Source organism: Pongo pygmaeus, chromosome 1 (assembly GCF_028885625.2).
Source record: "Pongo pygmaeus isolate AG05252 chromosome 1, NHGRI_mPonPyg2-v2.0_pri, whole genome shotgun sequence".
NCBI classification, from domain to species: Eukaryota; Metazoa; Chordata; class Mammalia; order Primates; family Hominidae; genus Pongo; species Pongo pygmaeus.
Window position 1 is genome coordinate 12,357,823 of NC_072373.2, and position 20,662 is coordinate 12,378,484.

Below are 20,662 nucleotides of genomic sequence, written 5' to 3' on the forward strand. Positions count from 1 at the left end.
TGCACTCTACCCCCAAACCTTGGCCTGGCCACCTCCTTTATTTCTCTCAAGTCTCACCTGACCTATCATTTCCCCTGGGAAGCTTTCCCTGACCACCTCTAGTTTGGGATCAGAATCTCCTTCAGGCTTCTCCTAGCATCCTGCACTTCCCCTCTCACAGCACTTGCTGCGCTGGGTGACAATCACCTCTATACATTTTTGCATGTGTCACTGAGCTGTAGGCTCTCAGAGGGTAGGGGTACATCTCTCTTACTAGTTAGATCCTCTAAGTTCAGTCAAATGAATGGCACAAAGCGACACTTTAGTAAATATTAGCTGGATGAATTAATGCTACACAAAGACTGATTTTGCTGGAGTAATGTTTGTCCAGGGTGGTAGAGGCCAAGACACAGAGGGCCAAAAATCCATGCTGTGGAGTTTAAATTTAACCTTCCAGGCAATTGCATGGGCAGAAGGGGGAAACATTATTCAAAGTTCTAAAGCTGCAGATTAACACTCAAAGTCACATTTTTAAGGGAATCACAAAATGGGGAGAATATTTTAATAGTCCTTGATGAAGGCCTGGACTCAGTAGTGGTAACAGGAGGAAAGGAAAGGACAAATATAAAGGTATTAATAGACAATAACTAAGAAGGAGAGGAGGGAGAAATGCAAATCAAAAGCACAATGAGATACCATCTCACGCCAGTTAGAATGGCGATCATTAAAAAGTCAGGAAACAACAGATGCTGGAGAGGATGTGGAGAAATAGGAATGCTTTTACACTGCTGATGGGAGTGTAAATTATTTCGACCATTGTGGAAGGCAGTGCAGCGATTCCTCAAGGATCTAGAACCAGAAATACCATTTGACCCAATAATCCCCATTACTGGGTATATACCCAAAGGATTATAAATCGTTCTACTATAAAGATACATGCACACGTATGTTTATTGCGGCACTGTTCACAGTAGCAAAGACTTGAAACCAACCCAAATACCCATCAATGATAAACTGGATAAAGGAAATGTGGCACAGATATACCATGGAATACTATGAAGCCATAAAAAAGGATGAGTTCATGCCCTTTGCAGGGACGTGGATGAAGCTGGGAACCATCATACTCAACAAACTAACACAGGAACAGAAAACCAAACACCGCATGTTCTCACTCATAAGTGGGAGTTGAACAATGAGAACACATGGACACAGGGAGGGGAACATCACACACCGGGGCCTGTCAGGGGTTGGGCAGCTAGGGAAGGGAGAGCATTAGGAGAAATACCTAATATAGATGATGGGTTGATGGTGCAGCAAACCACCATAGCACGTGTATACCTGTGTAACAAACCTGCACATTCTGCATGTGTATCCCAGAACTTAAAGTATAATTTTAAAAAAGAAGAAGAAGAAGAAGGAGAGGAGGAAGGAATTGAGGAGAACTCCAAGATTTAGGGCCAAAGTGGTAACTGGAATAATAACAACACAAGGACTCTCATATGTTGAAAAACCTGAACGAGATAGTAATAAAAAAGAAAAAGTCCCTCTGATGTTCACAGTCCCATCACTTGATACCTGTAAACACCATTTGTTCTATTAGCCACACAATCAGACAATTGCTACCTGGGGGATGGAGGTTTGCTGTGTAAAAACAGGGTGGTGTGTTCCAAACACTCTTGAAAAAAGGAACTGGTGTGTTCACAGAAAAATACCACAATGTGCCAGACTTATGGGGTGGGAAGGGGGCAAAAAACATATGATTATGGACAGAGGCAAAAGAGGATACAAACAGCAATAAAGAATTCACTGAAGTGTTGGAGGTTGCGATGTCTAAAAACTATCCCACCTGATAGCTATGTTCCAAACCTGATGAATTTGACTCAGGAAAGCAATACTTAAAATGAAACAGTACAGTTAAAAGCAGTTATTTCAGAAATACACAATGGCATGCTGAGGCCCATCTCACTATTCATGTAGTTATTCAATAGGGAGTTCTCCATGATATACATACAAGGTGCTACGTAGTTTTCACACACTAAGGAAGACCAGACCCACGCACACTGTGGAAGCTTACATAGAAAGCTATGAAGCAAACTGACCAAGCAATTATCATGTCCATCTGGCTACTCCCTGTATCTGTACATGTACAAAGCTAATGAGAAAAACTACTTCTTCCCACTCTAGAGTTGCTTCTGCCTCACAGGGGCCTCATGGTTGTGCAGGTTATCAAAGGGAGTAAACTGCTGCAGAGAAAGCCAACGAAGAATGTGAGCTCAAATAGTGAAGGGAGGGATCAAGGCCAAATCAAAGAACAGAAAATTTTCCCAGAAAGTATCAAGAATATTCTCAAGCTCCGGGTCATTCTACAGCCATCCTATCCAGAGCAGCAATCCTTCCACTCCATAGGAGGCCTGGCCTCCATTAGGGTACCATTTAAGAAAGATCCTCCATGTAAATTACATGGTATCTGGAAATTTTTATTATCAAAAATAATTTACTTACCACAGGTCAGTCTGAACTAAATTAGGAAAATTATTTTTCAAAGAAATCCCATTCCTCCCCAAATGTGAGATTAGAGAGCCTTGAAGATCAGAGGCTATACTCTTCCCACTAGTTTCAATAATATATCAAACAGGAATCTGGGTGCAGACTTCTTCATTTGCAATAACCGAAAGAGATCATTCTCTTATAAAAGAGAAAAAAATCCCTTGACTCTTATTTGCTTCATAATATTCCTGCTCTTCATGCTCCATTTGCACTCAGTGCATCCTAAGGAATTGCTACAGAGCTGGTGACTCCCAGGAGTTATTAGAGGATACCTGTTTTGGTTATTAATTCCCTTAATGGCAACAGAAGTCACCTTGAAGGCAGAAAGCCTCCCTGACAGAGAGGTCAGTGGCTTATAAGAAGCCCTCGTGGTTACATTAAGAATGAGGAAATTCTTCTATGATGAATTGTTAAAGTCTTGCAATTGCTATTAAGATTTCCCTCACTTTGACAGTGCCTCCAGGAGCAAAACCTCTTGGCAGCTCAGCATGACATACAGAAATGAAAGCTAGCAAACAAATGCTAAAAGTGAGTACAGACCAAAAGAATGTCTAGCACAAAATACAATGCCAAAAAAACCTTAAATGGGGAACGGTCTTACAAATAAGGAGACCCTTTCCTAAGTGAGAGGGCTTCCTCCTCTGGATAGATCAGGGAAAAGATAAAAACACAGCATTTCATGGGTTAATTAAGAACTGTCTAGTATGACTTCATGGTAATAGAGGCTACGATGCCCCTTTGGCCTTCAACAGAACTCTTTGACAGTTATTAACGAAGGGCCCCCTACTAGGTAGAAGATAGATCATCACTCAAAACTGAATAGTGTTTAATGCCCATGTCTCAATGTTCAAAGAGTAAGACAGGGCTAAGCACTCTATGTGAACAGAAATGGTCAATAGGAAAAAAATTAAAAATCTATGGAATGTTTCTTAACTAATGTGCTGAGAAGTAGAACTTGATTGTATCTGCCACAACCAAATGAAACATTCTGTCCTGGGTCCACAGGAGAAACCAGAAATGTTTCTAAGGAACTGAGAGGAGGGTCATGTGAGCGTTGGCACAGTGTCTGAACTCCTTTCAGCTTTGTTGAGCCTAAGGCTTCCATAAGCAATTTCAGAAATCTAAATCTTACTACCAGTAAGGCTGATAAAACAAGGATGTGGTTAATCTCATAGTGTCCTATCCTTCTTCCAGAGCATTTTATTACTCTTCTGTGGAAGAGGGAAAGTTGGCAGTTCTATCAGAGCTAAATTCAGATTCTAACATGGAAAATATTAACAAAGTTGGCAAGAGACACAAAAGCATCCTACTAGTTTCTCAACATGCTTTGTGGGAAAAATATCTTCCTTTGCCATCATTCTCTTAAACAGATTAAAATGCAAGTTCTTTTGAGGTAAAGATCTCAACTTTCCTTAAACTGAATTCTAAGAAGAAGCATCTACAATGGATATTTCATGTGCCTAGGATTGTGCCTAACATATAAATGAGAAACAAGCTGGTGTTTGAATTAGCTATAATTATACTCATTTTTTACAGATCAAATGTGCACAGACCTCAAGCCTTGAACTGCAGAACTTTGCCACAGATGGACTAGATCCTAACATAAACAGGTATAAAAACCAAAACATGTAACAGTGGGGACCATGTAACACTAACATAGCCATACAAGAAAATCCAGAACAGCTATTTTAAATAATGAGGTAGAAAAATACCAAGTAAAATGGAAATATGTTCCCAGTACACTGCTAAGAAAAAAATATTACCATAAAAGCATCTAGAGTATAGTTCTATTTTTGTAAAAAATGTGCGTATATGTACCTATGCATGCATATTCATTTTGCAAAAAGAAAAAAAAAACTCCCGTTACTTAAAGGTTATAACAAAATCTCAAGTGTTTAACTTTGGGTGGTAGGTAGGATTACAAGCGATTTTTATTTTCTTTCTTTGCTTACCAGAATTTCATAAATTTTCTAGAACTAATGTGTTACTTGGTACAAGAAAAATAAATTTTACATTTTAAAATAAATTTAAAGAAACCTAAGTTCAGAATATGGAAGCAGCCTAGGCATGGTCTGTTTACCCTTCCTTGCCCTAGCTACACCACTATCTCTGCAACCCTCTGTAGAAATCTTCAGTGATCCAAATATATGATTCGATATTTGCTTCTATTCCACAATGAAGGTCTACTAACTGTAGGTGAGTAATACATTCAAAGATAGGAAAAATCCATCCATTACAACACTTGTCTCTCTACCTGGGCATAACGTAAGAGCTTCTCAGTGGCCTCAGGGTCTTTATTCCAGATGAGATCTTCACAGAGCTGCAGAAGTTCCTTATGGATATCATCATACACAGGGAGGTTTCCAGCATTCACTATCCCCATGTCCATGCCAGACTAAGGGCAATACAAATAAAAATGAGAATTTACAGTGATACCCTAAGTCAGCGATCAGCAAACTTTTCTCTGTAAAGGGCCAGATAGAAACTACTTTAGGCCATAGCCTCTGTCACAGCTACTCAACTTTGCAATTACAGCATAAAAGCAGCCACAGACAAGATACAAGTGAATGGGTGTGGCTCTATCCCAGTAAAATCTTATTTACAGAAACTGGCAGCAGGCCAGACTTAGCCTGCATGCCACACTTTGAAAACCCCTGCCCCAAGTAAAAACTCGTTTCCACAGGGCTAAGAGTTCTTCTACCATACCTTGATTGCATGGTAAAGGAAAACCCCATGCATTGCTTCTCGAATGGCTTCCATTCCTCGGAAGGAGAAGGACAAGTTGGAAAGACCTCCACTTATTCTGGCTCCAGGTAATGTTTCCTGGCAAAAATTTTAAAATATGAAAAGATTCTCCTTTTTTGCCAAAAACAGCAATCACATCTCTTAAGCTTTATATAGGAGTGGAAAGGAAAAAAAAAACAAAAAACATCCGAAGTTCAAAGTAATTCAGAGCTTCTTGTTACTAGACATAGACCAAAGCTTGCCGTATTATGGTATCACAAAGGCGCTGCTTCATAAGTAGTTTTTCCTACTAGACTCCAATCTCCCTAAGGAGAACATGGGCTTACACACACACACACACACACACACACACACACACACACACACACACAGAAAGACAAAGAGGAATTCCTTATTCATTGAAAGTACAAATTACTAGAAGGCTTCCATAGCCTAAATGAACAGACTCCCTAGTTCACTATAAACTTGACCAACTATAAAAGGACAAAAGGAAACTGAAGTTCCAACCATACCGATGACAGTATCAAGTATCATCAGGCTTGTGGAATAACAGGAACTCTCACTTACTATTATTGGCTCAAGAATCTAGGGAGACAGTTTGTCATTACCTACTACTATGAGCCAACCATTCCACTTCTGGGTATATGCTACAGAGAAGTTCAGGCACGTATGTCTAAGATACATATGTAAGAATCCTCAGAGCAGCATTGTTCATAATGTCCAAAAGCTGGAAACAAACTAGATGTCCATCAACAATAGAACAGTTAATTGTGGTATAGTTATGCCATAGAATATTATACATTAATAAAAATGAACAAACAGCTACAGCCACACAGATAAATCTTTAGAATGAAGTTGAGTAAGAAAAAAAAAGCATAAAAACATTATGATTCTATTTTTATTAGGCTCAAAAGCAGGCAAAACCAAACTGTATCTTTCAGATATTCAGTCAATTCTTATTATTTTATGGTAGTTACGTTCTTTAAAGTCACTGCAAACACTGAATTAGGGAATACCAGAGCATTGCTCCTAGGAGAAATACAGGGTTAGGTTCCTATGAGCCTCTGATCACATTTTTGTCAACCAATCAATACATAACCTTGTTTTGTGTATTCATGTTAAGATGCTTTATCTAATATTTACTGTCGATTCATTAAGACTGAATTCACAGCCAATGGCACTATAATTCATGTCTGAACAAAGCTTGTCTAACACACATATTTCCTCCATAAGGCACATCACAGCCTTCTTGCGCTTAGAACACTAGACAGCACTAGTATGGGGCCATTTTAAAAAGTGACCTCACCAACAGAACACATAAAAATGTGAAAAACATGGCATTAGACGCAAAAAGGACATCTGTGTACAGGATGAGAGCTGAAATAAGAAGGTAGGTCACTGCCATGTTTGCCCTCTTTGGGAATAATATGGGTTGGGCCACTCAAATTTTCCACCACTCTGCATATGGGTATGTCTGAATAACTGCAGAAGTGACATGAGTATTGATTTTGGGGTCACAAATAAATTTCAGTAAGTACATGAATTTGCAAATACAAAATCCATGGATGATGCAAATCAAATCTACATATATAAGCAATAAATTTATGAAGAAAAGCAACAGAGTAGCATCATAAAACTCAGGACGATAGCTACTTTATAAAACTGAGAATGAGGTGTAACTGGAAAAGGAGAGACAGATGGGGGCGCTAGCTATGCTCTATTCTGGGACCTAAGTGAAGGCTCTTATATGCTTCATAATTAATTATTTATTAGGCTCTGTGGTTTTTTTGTTTCGTTTCATTTTGTTCAAGACAGGGCCTCACTCTGTCACCCAGGCTAGAGTGCAGTGGCGTGATCCCAGCTCACTGCAGCCTCCCTCCTGGGTTCAAGGGAATTCATCAGGCTCTGTTATATTCTCCAGTCTGTTTGTTACACAAGTTAAAACTCTACTAAAGAAAAAAAATAAGGTCTCCTACATTTCAGAAAAACAATTTACTAACTAAGAATGTTAACATTTCAGTCAATAAATATATAAGTCAGCTCTAACCATTCATTAGACCCATGGGACGAATTTGAGCCATGACTTGGGAGAGAACATGCCTACACTTACTTTAATGACTTTCGTTGCATGGATAAAATTAATGGCATACAAGTTGTGTTCTTCCATTCCAGTCCCAATGGTTAGGATATTAGGGTCAAAAATGATGTCATTTGGATTAAAGCCCAGTTTTTTCACAAGTAGATGGTAGGCCCGGGTGCACACTCTGATTTTTGTGTCTGTTTCTGTTGCCTAGGGGAAAGAGCAAAAGATGTAGTTTGAAATAGAAAAATTAAGTTATCTATTAAAATATTAATATTAAATACCTGTTATTTTATTTTAATAAAATATTAATATTAAAATACTAAGTGTTATCTATTAGAGCACATTTCACTCACTGAAAACACTCAAGTGTCAATGCTTGGATTTCACAGAAATCTAAATGCCAAGCAGCTTCCGATCACTTATCAAATTATCTCAGAGGAGAGACTGGTTTAAAGATCTCTTTGTGCTTTCACAAACACAGCAGCTATACTCTTTCTGCAAAAAATCAAATCTTATACATATACACACATATGGTATATTATGAAAAAGCTTCTAAAAATACATGCATATGATAAAAAATCAAATACTACTAAAGAAGAGATTAACATGTTTTCCTCTCTTGACCTGCCAGCAGTGTCACAACCTATCACCCAGGAAACACTGCCATTGCTTTCTCAGATCTTCTTGAAAAAACATTCTAAGCATATTCAAGGATATGCATTTATTCCTCACCTTCACCCATTATAACACTGGCCTAACATGTGTCTTAAGTCATAAATACAAATTAGTCTTTACCTTCAAAATAATGTCCCTAAAAGGCAAAACACTGACTCCGGCAAGGCTCATCCCCCAGCTGTTCCCATCAGCCTCAGAATCTCAGCCTACATATCCAATCTCATCTCCTACCATTTGCCCTCTCCTCTACTCCGCACCCCCTACATTGCTCCTTTAATGTTTCTGAAACCCGCCAAGCTTGTTCCTCCCTCAGCAACTTTCATTTATTGCTGCCACTACCCAGAACACACCGTGACATGGCTTCATGCTTCATAGAACTAAGGCTTCTGCCCAAGTGCCCTCTTTTCAGAGCCTACCTTAAATCACCCTCTCTAAACCAGCCACTTCCATCCTTCCCCACCTCCTCCATTCTTCTTCAGAGTATTTCTTTCCAGAAATTGTATTATTTTGGCAACATCTGTAGTATTTTTGGTTGTTTTATTACTTATTAATTGGTAAACTCCTCTCCCCTAGCTAGAATGCCAGTCTCGCTGTATCCCCAGTGCCCAGAGCAGTGCCTGTCAAAGTATGTGCTCAACATTATGTATGAATGCTGCTTTTACTCAAAGCATTTCTGAACTTTGTCATGGAAACTGTCTTCAGATCAAATTTACAACCTCAACACAGGGTATTCACCAAATTATATCCTGAATGATTTCTGGTTGTATGAAAAATCAAATCTACTCTTAAAAAATGATTACTTGCTATCACTTCAGTGATAAGAAAAAATAAGTCACAATTCTGAAGGTCAATTCTCAATGAATGTGAAAAATGTTCTTGAAAAAATGGCCAACCCTACTGCAATCGGTATTGCAGACTTCTGTGGAGATGAGGGGGTAGGGACACTGACATAGGTCAAGTGCATCTAGTGAGGCCCTAGACAACAGAAATGAGGAGTAGGGGAATTATGAAAAGAACTCACTCTTAGATCTAGTCTTTTGATCACTTACTACTTTGGTATTCTTTTTCAACTGTTTTCTTTGGTCTCTTTAATCGTTCTCTGCAGCTGGTGGGGTAAGACTTCACCTCTACTTGGGAGGGAAGGGCCTCCAGGACTTAGCAGACAAAACGGCCCAGGGAAAGGGAGACAGGAAGTGGTCTTTGTGGCCTCACTGCACCCAGGCTTTAGGGAAGGTGGCGAGCTTTCGTCTTCCTTAATGGAATTTTCTCAATGCTTACTTCCTCTGCCTTCAGTTAGAGTGAAAAGGTTAAGGTTGAGACTGAGATGTGCGTCCGAAAAAACTAGTCAGAAACAGCCAATTTGAGGCTGCCTTTAGTCTTGAACTTTTAAAGTTCACCCTTCACCAGACAGCCCAATAGAGTTCTAGGCTCTAGGTTCATGGCTCAGCTAAGCTCACTAAGAGAGAAGGCACAGGGGCGACCAATGCTACTAGTATTACTGAGTAACCTAGTCTGGTTGGGAGATGAAGAAGTCAAGGTCCTGGTCATTTCTCTCCTGAGCCATGAATATTATCTGGCCAAGCAGGGCAGGTTGAAGTGAACAGTATGTTACCCACAGGAGAGTTGGGTATAGGGCCCAGCTGTGTACCAAAGACAGCCCTGCTTGTGGGACAAGCAGGTGCATCCCCACAGGACAGGAATTCATTTCTAGAACCAAAACAGAGTCATCAACTCTAACCTCCCGAAGGATGAAGCCCTTGTCAAATTGTTCTCATGGCGTCTAGCACAGTATCTGTGCCTCATTAACAGATACTCAACCTGTCACTCGATTAAACAATGACTCTCAGAGTGAACACGGCGTTGGTGTACAGTCCTTTGTCAGGAGCAGGTCATATCTCATACCATGTAAGGCTCACCAAGCTTCTGTCTTACTCCTCACCAGGGCTGTGGGACAGACATGCTAATAAAGCCTCAATCGTGCTTGTGGATTTCACAGATCCAGAATAGAAGTTCAGTAAAACAACAGAATGGGAGCTTTACTCCATCAGGAAGGGCTTTCAACCCTGGTTGCACATTACAATAACCTGGAGGGATTTCTGTTTGCTTGTTTTTTATAATAGTAACACCTCACCCTGAACCAGTTAAATCAGAATCCGAAGATGGGGCCTCAGCAAGTGTTTTGTAAAAGCCCCTTAGTGATGCTAATATAAAGCCAGGTGAGAACCACCAACAGGTGAGATGTGGCACCTTCTTCAGTTGGAGTAGAAGAAAAACTCAGTGAGACTCTAAGCAGCAAGAAGGAAGGAACAAATGCCATTTATAGCTTTATCAAACAGGTTTACTCTTAAGCCACAGAGAAGCTAGACTGTGACCAGTGAGTAGAAGGCTTTACTTAAGAAGTTCATGGCTCAGATTCTGCTAAAATATCACACACTCAGGGAGTAATGCAATAAAACAATTTCCGATTTAGTCATCAAGGCAGATACTGTGAGGAAGAGAAGGACAATGTGTAGAAGACACCTAGATTCTTTAAGTAGTCTGACAAGGAGCAGAGATGAAACAGGGCTAACTTCAGAGGTGAGTTAAAGTTTTAAAATCAAACTGAAGTAGTTGAAGATGGGCAAGAGAACCCTGGAGGAAGCAGAGACCCATCCTGGGGCTATAGTTAAAAAAAGAAGTGGCCCGGCCCAGTACAATGGCTCACATCTGTAATCCCAGCACTTTGGGAGGCTGAGGCAGGTGGATCACCTAAGGTCAGGAGTTCGAGAACAGCCTGGCCAACACGGTGAAAACCCATCTCTACTAAAAATACAAAAATTAGCCAGTTGTGGTGGCACACGCCTGTAGTCCCAGCTACTTGGGAGGCTGAGTCAGAAGAATTGCTTGAACCCGGGAAGCGGAGGTTGCAGTGAGCTGAGATCGCATGACTGCACTTCAGCCTGGACGACAGAGTGAGACTTGATCTCAAAAAAAAAAAAAACAGAAGTGATGGAAATGGATGTTTGTGCCTTTCAAGAGAGACACTGACAAGTAGGAAGGGAAACACTGAAGAAAAGGAAGTTTCCAAGGGAAAAAATCTAAAAATCAATACCAAAGGGAAAAAATTTACCAAACAAAAAATAAGCCAATTACAATAAAAACAACAAACAAAACACATAGGAAAGATCTAGAGATTTCCTATTCAGGGATAATTACAAAACTCCATTGAATGAGTAATTGGAAAGACATGCCATGTTCCTCAATGACAAATCTAAACATTGGCAAGATACCAATTCCTTGTTATTTTCCAGGTTAAGATTAATTAGATATTAATCAAGATCCAATGGTTCTCCATAATTAGAAATTTATTTTCAAATCATTTTAAAACAAGAAAATGAAAAAAAACAGGAAAATGTGTTGCATATATTGATTATTCTTTTATATAGTTTACACATATGCAAACAAAAAACTAATATAGACTATTCTGCTACTGTGTGATAATTATATTTCTAAGATACTTCACATTATCAAAAATTGTCATACAAAAAAGTCATTTTTGTGAACCTATGGATTACATGAAAAAAATTAAAAATCATTTCATTTAGAAAAAGAGAACTAAATCTAGAGTCAGTATACTTGTCCCATAGAAATTTCAATAATAAAGGTGTCCTGTATCTTGTTATGTAGAGTTAAGAATAACAGTTGGTCAAAACTATTAGCAACAACAAAAAACATAGAAATGCTTTCTTGTTGCCTTTCAATCCAGAAGTCTCAGGCCCAGACTCCTGTCATATCTGGTCTTGACCTTGCAGCTGTGTTTGCAACATGGATCACAGACATTAAGCAAAGACTCCAACACAGCAGCCAGATATTGAAACAAAGCTGGTGTGCCTTGCTTAGTCACAACAGTAGTTTCCCATTTGAGGGAGTTGTTTTTTTCCCCTATAATCAGTGGTGTCAATCCAAGCAAAGCAAATCCTGGTTCTTAACTCATTGCTATATCCAATGACATTATGAGAACTCAATCAACAGAAAATATGCCTTTATATAAAAATACCTGTATTGCTGGCTTCTCAACTTTGAAAGTATACACGATTTTTGCTTTGCTTTTTATAATTTTCAATATTTATGACAATTTGACAGTGAGCATACATGCTGCTCCATAATCTGCATAATATTTAAATACTCTGGAGAACAGTCCAGTAAAATTATGTTACCTAAGTTATCTATTTCTCTTCATTTGGGCACTTGTTATATTTTCAATAATGTTGGTGTAAAATCTTGGCATATACAGTATCCTTATGCTGTTGAATTATTTTGTTGGACTAATTTCCCAGAAATAAGATTATGAACTCAAGGAGTATAAACAATTTTTTGTCTCTTGACAGGCATTATATTCTCTTTCAAAAGGACTGTAGTTTATACTACACTCTGCAACAAATGAGGCTTCAGTTTTATCACTGCTGTATCTACATAGACCTTGACCATTTTTAACTTTACTAATTTAGTAGGGATAAAACATCACCTTAAGGCTGCTCTAGTTTGTATATCTTTCATAACTAGCAAGTTAATTATTTTTTCCTACATTTGCTTTTAATTTGTGGTCACAGTTAAGTCTAAATTGGGAAAACCTATCCTTAGACAAGACCAAGCACTAAGCAGTACCAATAAACAAAGCACAGAGTAAACACAGGATTTGGAAACATACACCAGTCTTCAAATGAAGACCAAAGGTAAAAACTTGGTTCCACCATGTCCTAGATGTGACATTGGTCCACTGCAAAATACGATGGCCGCCACCTCGGTGGTTACTCTGAAGACTAAATGAAATAACCTCTGCTGGTGGTTTTCAACCAAAAGATACATGAGAATCACCTCTAAGGCTTTAAAATGTCTAAAGCCAGGCCTCATCCCAGACCAAATGAGTCAAAACTCAAGGGCTGAAGTCCAGGGGTGTGTATGTTGTTTCAAAAGCTCCAGCAGCGACTGCCTTCCCTGTCAGAGTGAGTCCGCTTTGCACTCCTGGTTTAGCACCACAGACACCTAAGGCACAACATTCCATTCTCACTCTTGAGTTGACCTTGCTCCCAACTTCACCGAGAAAACAGAAGCAATTATAGACTCCCGCCGGCACATCGACCAGCATGCCTGCAGATCCGCACTCTGCAGTCTGCCTTCTCTTTTGCACTTTGAGCAAACTGCCCAGCTACTGATCTAAAGCCACCCCTCCACTCACACAGTGACTGCCATCTCTCTCAACTCACAAGGTCATGGCTCTGGCAAATGCATCCTTTATCTCCTGCATCAATTCCTCCCTCTCTCCCCCAGATCATTCTCATCAGCTTACAAAAACATGTTGTCACAGCATCTACACACACACACACACACACACACACACACACACACACACACACGCCCCTTCTGAACCTCGTATTTCCCCCCTGGTTTCCACCCCATTTCTTTGCTCCTCTTTATGGGAGAACCGTAAAAAGTTGCCTGTACTGCGGCTTCTGTTCTTCTGTTCTCTCTTGAACCCACTCCAATAAAGCTTTCATCTCCTTGGAAACAGTACAGCAAGATCACAAATGACCCCATTTCTAAATCCAATGGTAAACTCTTGGTCTCATCCCAGTTGATCTATCCACAACTCTTTAAACAGCTGATCATGCCCTTTCCTTTGACGCTTGTTCTTCACCTGGCTTCCAAGGGAACTCTCTCTTCTGACTCCCTCCTACCATACAGGCTGCTCCTTCTCATATCCTTCCCATGGTGTTTCCTCTTCTCCCCAGTGCCCTAAGCACTGTGGCTCTAAGACTCACTTAGTCCTAGGACTTCTCTACAGTCATTCCTTTGGTGAGCTCAGCCAGTGTCACTATTTTAAATAGCATGTACAAATAATTCCCAAAAAAAGGAATCCTATCTTCAAGCCAGACTTTGCCCATAAAATCCACTCATTTACACAACTGCACACTCGATATACCCACCACACACTATGTCCAAACCCAAACTTCTCCTTACCCCATCCCAAACCTGCTTCTCTCAGTCTTTCTTACCTCAGTAGCTCCTTCCTTTCAATTGCCCAAGCCACCAAATTCTAAAATTATCCCTGACTCCTCTTTCTTTCACAACCTATACCCAATGTGAATGCAAATCCTATTGGCTCTATGTTAAAAATATATGTAGAAATAGATGACTTTTAACATCCTCTTTTGCTTTCACCATGGCCCTAACCATCACCATATCTCATCTGAATTACACCAATAAACTCAAACATTTCTGCTTTGGCCCTAACAGACCATTCTCCACAAAGAACCAGAGAGGTTTAAATGTAAGTCAGATCATATTCGCTGCTCTGTTCAAAACTTTTCAGTGGTGTCCCCACTCACTCTGAGTAACAATGTTAACCAAAAGTGTTAGGAATGGCCTCCAAAGCCCTATGTGATTTGACCTGCCACCTTTCCAACCTTGTATCTTCCCAGTCTCCTCCTCTCCCCTCTGCTCCAGCTACTCTGGCTTCCCTGTTGGTTTTCAAACAGGACAAGCATCTATCTACCTCAAGATTCCCTCTGCAAAGAACACTCTTCCCCTACATTTTCACATGGCTCCCCTAGGCTTCTGCTAAAATGTCACATCATCCATGAGGCCTTCCCAAACTACCCTACATAAAATAACATTCCCCCACCTCCATGCTGAGGGGGGATCAAATCCTCATTTCCCTTTACCATATTCAACACCATTCAACGTGTGTATACACATACACACACACATTTATTATTTATTTTTTTTGGAGACAGAGTCTCACTCTGTCACCCAGGCTGGAGTGCAGTGGTGCAATCTCACCTCACTGCAACCTCAGTCTCCTGGGTTCAAGCAATTCTCATGCCTCAGCCTCCCCAGTAGCTAGGATTACAGGCATGCATCACCACATCTGGCTAATTTTTGTATTTTTAGTAGAGATGGGGTTTCACCACGTTGGCCAGGCTACTCTCGAACTCCTGAACTCAGGTGATCCGCCTGCCTCAGCCTCCCAAAGTGTTGGGATTACACGTGTGAGCCACCGCACCTGGCCAATTATTTATATATATATACACACACACATCTATTTTTTTAAAATTTGTTATTCCCTTTGTCCCTAAGAATATAAATCGTACAAGGACAGGGACTAGGTATTATTCTCTGCTGTCTCCTGAGAGATTAGAATAGGGCCTGGCACATACTAAGTTCTCAGGATATATTTGAAGATATTTCCCTCATTAAAAAGTAACAGTTACTATACATATTTTTAAAAGGAGCATTCAGATAACAAAAAAGAGCTTCTGGAAAAAGAAGAAATAAAACTCAATAGAGGGTTTGGAGGATAAATGTAGATATGAAAATCTCACCCGATGCAGAGCAAAACACCAGAGTTGGAAAATGGGAGAGAAATATAAGAAAATTAGGCAACCTGTCCAAAACATTCAATATCTCAATAATATATGTACCAAAAAAGAAAATAAAACAACTCAAGGACACTTCCTACCACTGCAGCTGTGAGTTTCACAAATGAAAGGCCTACTGAGTGCCAGCATAATGGATAGCTCATCATCGCGAGAGTTCAGAGCACGGTGGACACAAAAGATTCCCAAAGCCTCCAGAGAATAGAAAAACAAGTTTCACAAAAATAATCAGGAGTTAGAATAGCACTGGACTTCTTACCAATACCAGTGGGACCCAGAAGACAATGGAGCAGTACTTTCAAAACACAGAACAACTTCAAGTTTGCACTCCTATGCCCGTGCAACTGCCAATTAAGTGTAAAAGTAGAATACAGCCATTTTCTGACACGTAAGGTTTCAAAAATATTTACTGCCATGTTTTCTTTCACAAGAAGCTATCAGAAAATGCACTCTACCAAATGACCAAAAAAAAAAAAAGATTAACCAAGAATTTGGAAATTATGAGTTCTAAAAACCTAAGAGAAAGGCAATGGAACTCCAGGAGGAAGGTAAGGGACAGCTAGCAGTCACAGCTGTGCAGCTGGCCTACTTCCAGCTCATGTCAGAAGACTTGGAGGGAGAATTCTTCAAAAAAGTAGTATGACAGTCCTCTTAATGTGTCTGGCTACATTGGATATTGGAGATTTACACAACTAGGGGACAATCTGAAGGCGAAATAAGTAGAAAACAATGCAAACAAAAAGATAAGTATTACCTTCATAGAAAACAAATAAAGAGTGAGAAAGGATAAGCAATCATAGTATACTACTGCATGGCTCAGCTTTTACACTGTTTAATAATGTAAGCACTGAAAACGATTATAGCTAAAATGAACTATATTGGGAAGGATAAAAGTAAAGCTGTACAGAGTCAGGGCAGTGGATGGTGAAAAGCTAAAAAATATTTAATCACTGTAGGAAGTCAATAAATAAAAACTAAAACTGGAATTTGAAGATAAAGAGGTAGATGCTACAAGAATCAGCTTAAAAAGCTGAAAGTGGGTACCTCAGGATCTAGAAGGCTGAGGGCTTTTGTTTTTCTTTTTGCTTACGGAACTATTTGTCTAACTATTTGCAGAAAATACAATTACCAAAAGGTCCCACACCACACTAAACTTGTAGTGGATGATAACAACTTTTCAGACGGACAATTTTAACAATGTGCCTCAAAATAGTAAATGTGTACACTCTTTGACATAGCAATCCCACTCCAATGAACTGACTCTAAAAAAAATCATTCTACAAGGGGAAATAGCTGCATGAATTAGGATATTCATTGGCCACTGAACTGTTCATGCTACTAAAAAATTAGAAACACAATTTCATTCAATAATAGATAGTAAGAAAACATACTGGAATGCAATGCAACCAGAAAACATGCAGTTTTAATCCCTATTCACTAAGATGGGAAAATGCCAACATTATGCTGAGTAGGGGAAAAGAGTTACAGAATACCAGGTATAATTTCGTTTATATAAAACTTTTCATTTGCTGAAACCTCTTTTGCTCTTTCTCCACGTGGCCATGTGGCTTGCTCTCTCATTTTATTCTGGTTTTCAAAAGTTCCCTCCTCAGAGGGGTCTTACAAGACCACCTGTTCTAAACAGGCCAACTCCTCCCTGACAGCCTTTTCACTAGACCATTTAGCACAGGCCCTGATAAATGAAACCAGATCTCCTAGGCCTGAATCCCAGCACTGCAAACTGTTAGCTGTGTGACAACCGCCAAGTCCTGGGACATCTCTGTGCTTTAGTTTCCTCACAAGACATTCAAAAATAACAAGAATACATACCCACAGTTTATATGCTTGGAGGAAGAACTGATTTAATGTGTGTTGTGTACTTGCTTGGTGTGAATTAAGGTTCAATATATGTTAATGATCAAAACTATCACTCTTTTGCATTCTTCTGGATGATCTGAATTTTTTCACAATGAAGAAAATGTATCTTTCAAACAAAAAAATGCATTTAAAAACAATTTCATTTCAAAAATACAAAACAAAGACAGAAAGGAAAGAAAAAGTACATATAATCCTAGTACTTGTTCATTGTCAGTATGTCCCCATTTGAGACCATCCCCATCTCAGATCATCCCTACCCCCCTAGTTGACAACCATCAAATTCTTTTCTCTGCTTATACAGACACACATATGTAAATGTAAGTACTTTTATATTAAGTAAAGTTGGGATCATGTCACTCATTTTTTTCATTTTTCAATATATTGAAGACATGGTTCCATCTCCTGATTCTTTTTAACTGCTGCACAGTATTCTATGTAGTAAGGACCAAGTTTAAGCATTCCCTAGTAATGGACATTTAGTGTTCTCAGCTTTTTGCTACCACAATGCTACAATAAATGTGAACACATATCCTTATATACTCAACCTTATTACTAGAATCCCAGCAAGGGCTTAATCATAAGAAACAGATTTTTTTAGTGGTTTTAAATAGGTACCAAAATATTCATACAAAGTTATGTGAAGTATAAAACATAACAATAATCAGTGTATCACACAGATGAACTATCATTATATTTGAAGCTTCCCATGTGCCCCACCCTGATTCTATGGCAGAGATATTATGAAGGCTGCCATTTATCAATCTTCTAATTTTTTCTTCTATTTGATAAAGGAAACTAATCTCAGTATTTCTTCATTTTTTATTTCTTTAATGTTTACAAAACTTAGTATCTTCTCATAAGTTTATTGGCTATTTGTTATTTCTTTTTATATAAATTGTTATTTCCTTTGTCCATTTTCCTACTGGGTTGACTGGGGTGTTTTGCTTTCTGACTTATACAAACTCTTTGCTTATTAGGAATATTCACCCACTGCTATTATTCATGTTGCAAATAGCTAACTTTATTTTAGTATATGGTTGGAAATGGGAATCTAACTTTATTTTCTTCCAAATGCACAGCCAGTCATCCCAATAGCATTTATTGAATACTTCAACCTTTCTCCATGAATGCAAAGACTTTACTATATATCAGATTTTCATATACAGTCATTGACCACGAGGACACTTTAGTCAATGATGGATCATATAAACAACAATGGTTCTGTAAGGTTATAATACCATATTTTTACTGTAAATTTTCTATGTTTCGATACCTTTAGATACACAAATACATATCATTGTGTTATAGTTGCCTGTATATTCAGTACGGTAACATGCTATACTAGCTTATAACATAGAAACAATACACTATACCATCTAGCCTATGTGGGTAGTAGGCTATCCCATCTAGGTTGGTGTAAATACACTCTATGATGTTGGCACAATGACAAAATCACCTAATGATGTATTTCTCAGACCATATCTCCAATGTTAAGTAACACATCATGTATGACTGTATACAGATATGTGTACGTATATGTATATGAATGTATATAGAAAGAGATATATGTATATGCGTATTTATATATGTAGCTGTTTCAGACTTGCATTTTCTCCCACCACTATCTAACCTGGGTAACACAATGGATTACGCCAAAAGAAATCACTCACCTGTCCTTCTTCATCAAAAGCCATGACCACCACAGCAGCTCCATACTTTTTAATCTTCCCGGCCTTCTCCAAGAAGTCGTCCTCTCCTTCCTTCAGACTAATGCTATTGACAATGCACTTCCCTTGGCAGCACTTTAACCCAGCTTCAATCACAGCAAAATTGGAGGAGTCGATGCACAAAGGTACCTGAGATCAGAAAGGCAAGAAAATCACAGAGAGGCCACAAGTCACTATCAATTACTTTTCAAAGGCTCCAAAGTATTCCCTGTTTCTTCTTTAGCAAAACAATAAACAAATAATAGTAGTATGTCAGAGACAGAATTTTAATATACTTGTTCTTTAAGCCCAAAATACCTGGAGTAATTTCAGTCTTATAAGATACTCCACGCATGGGCCAGGGATTTATAACTCAAAGATCATAGCTGAACATCAGAATGAAATCAGTGCGATCAGTTCACTGGCTTCAGTGCAGTACACTTTCAAGTGCCTAAGCCCCGAGGCCAACACCTCAGATAGGATTTAGACATCCCTGATAGGACTCAGGGATTAATGTTTAGCCTTGTGTCCTTTGGGAACAGCCCTCTAGCCAAGTTATTCAAATTCAACCTTCCCTTTAGAAAATCGAGTTCTTTACTGAAAAAAAAAAAAAAAAAAGAGTTTTAATATTAGAAAGGAAAAGCAGATCTAATTATCAACAAATGCATATAACTAAAATAAAGGACAAAACTGAAATGCACAGTTGAGAATAGGTTCCTTTTAATTCATACCTCTGTTCCAGGAAAGGTGAAAGGGCTTGAAGAATTAGATTGATACAAAGAAATGAAACGAGGCAACTGATCTAGGCTGCATTATTTTTATATTTTTAAAGACAGGGCCTTACTATGTTGCCTTGGCTGGTCTTGAACTCCTGAGCTCCAGGGACCCTCCCCACTCAGCCTCCTGAGTAGCTGAAACTACAGGTGCATACCATAGCTCCCAGCACAGGCCACATTATTCAATTAAGCCATTCAGTAAATAATTTAAGTGACTACCGTATTAGGCCCATACAGGGAAAACAGTAAGAAAGCCAGGTCTCTGGCTCCACTGAGTTTATAAAGATAAATAATTAAACAAGTAATGACATAAAGTGTGGTAAATGCTAAAAGCATAAGAGAAGCACAGACTGCCATGGAAGCATATTTCAGGGGCACCCAGTCTATGAAGCATGGAGAATGGGGCGGGAAAATCCAGGGAAAGCTTCCCAGGGCAGGAAACATTTCAACTGAGGACTGAAGAATGAGTAGTCAGCAATTTCCTAAGCCATGCCACCAAACAAGCAAAAAAGAACAGGCACTCTACCAGTTTTGCTTTTTCTTAGTATGCTAGTAAATGAGAGGTTTGCTAAGAAAAGGGTCAAATGCAGTGACAATACCAGGCTAGTGTATCGGCTTGTATTTGCTTGCTGATAGTTTGGTGTCCCAACCCTACTGATGAAAAGGTGCTGGTAAAATGATTTTATGCTTTACCACATGGGTAGAAATTTGGCCTCCAATAAGTTGTGGTAGTAGGGCAAAACCAAGAAAGATAAGAAATTATTGTAGCAATCAGAACACTAATAATTTATTGAGCTACATGTGGTCCTTCACAGTTGATAAAGCACTTGCATCTTTACAATTCACAAAGGGGGTTTG

General features: G+C 39.1%; 1 protein-coding gene across 6 annotated transcripts in view; it reads right to left on the reverse strand.

The window, feature by feature from the left end:
- The window catches only part of MTR (5-methyltetrahydrofolate-homocysteine methyltransferase), a 107,130-nt gene that overhangs the window by 43,996 nt on the left and 42,472 nt on the right, over positions 1–20,662 (reverse strand). For all 6 annotated transcript variants that reach the window (XM_054470540.2, XM_054470580.2, XM_054470614.2 and 3 more), the window contains 4 exons: positions 18,993–19,178; positions 7,382–7,561; positions 5,233–5,349; positions 4,781–4,921 (listed from right to left, as the gene is read on the reverse strand). In XM_054470540.2, the coding sequence (XP_054326515.1) occupies positions 4,781–4,921; positions 5,233–5,349; positions 7,382–7,561; positions 18,993–19,178 (624 nt within the window). The remainder of the gene's footprint in view (positions 1–4,780; positions 4,922–5,232; positions 5,350–7,381; positions 7,562–18,992; positions 19,179–20,662) is intronic.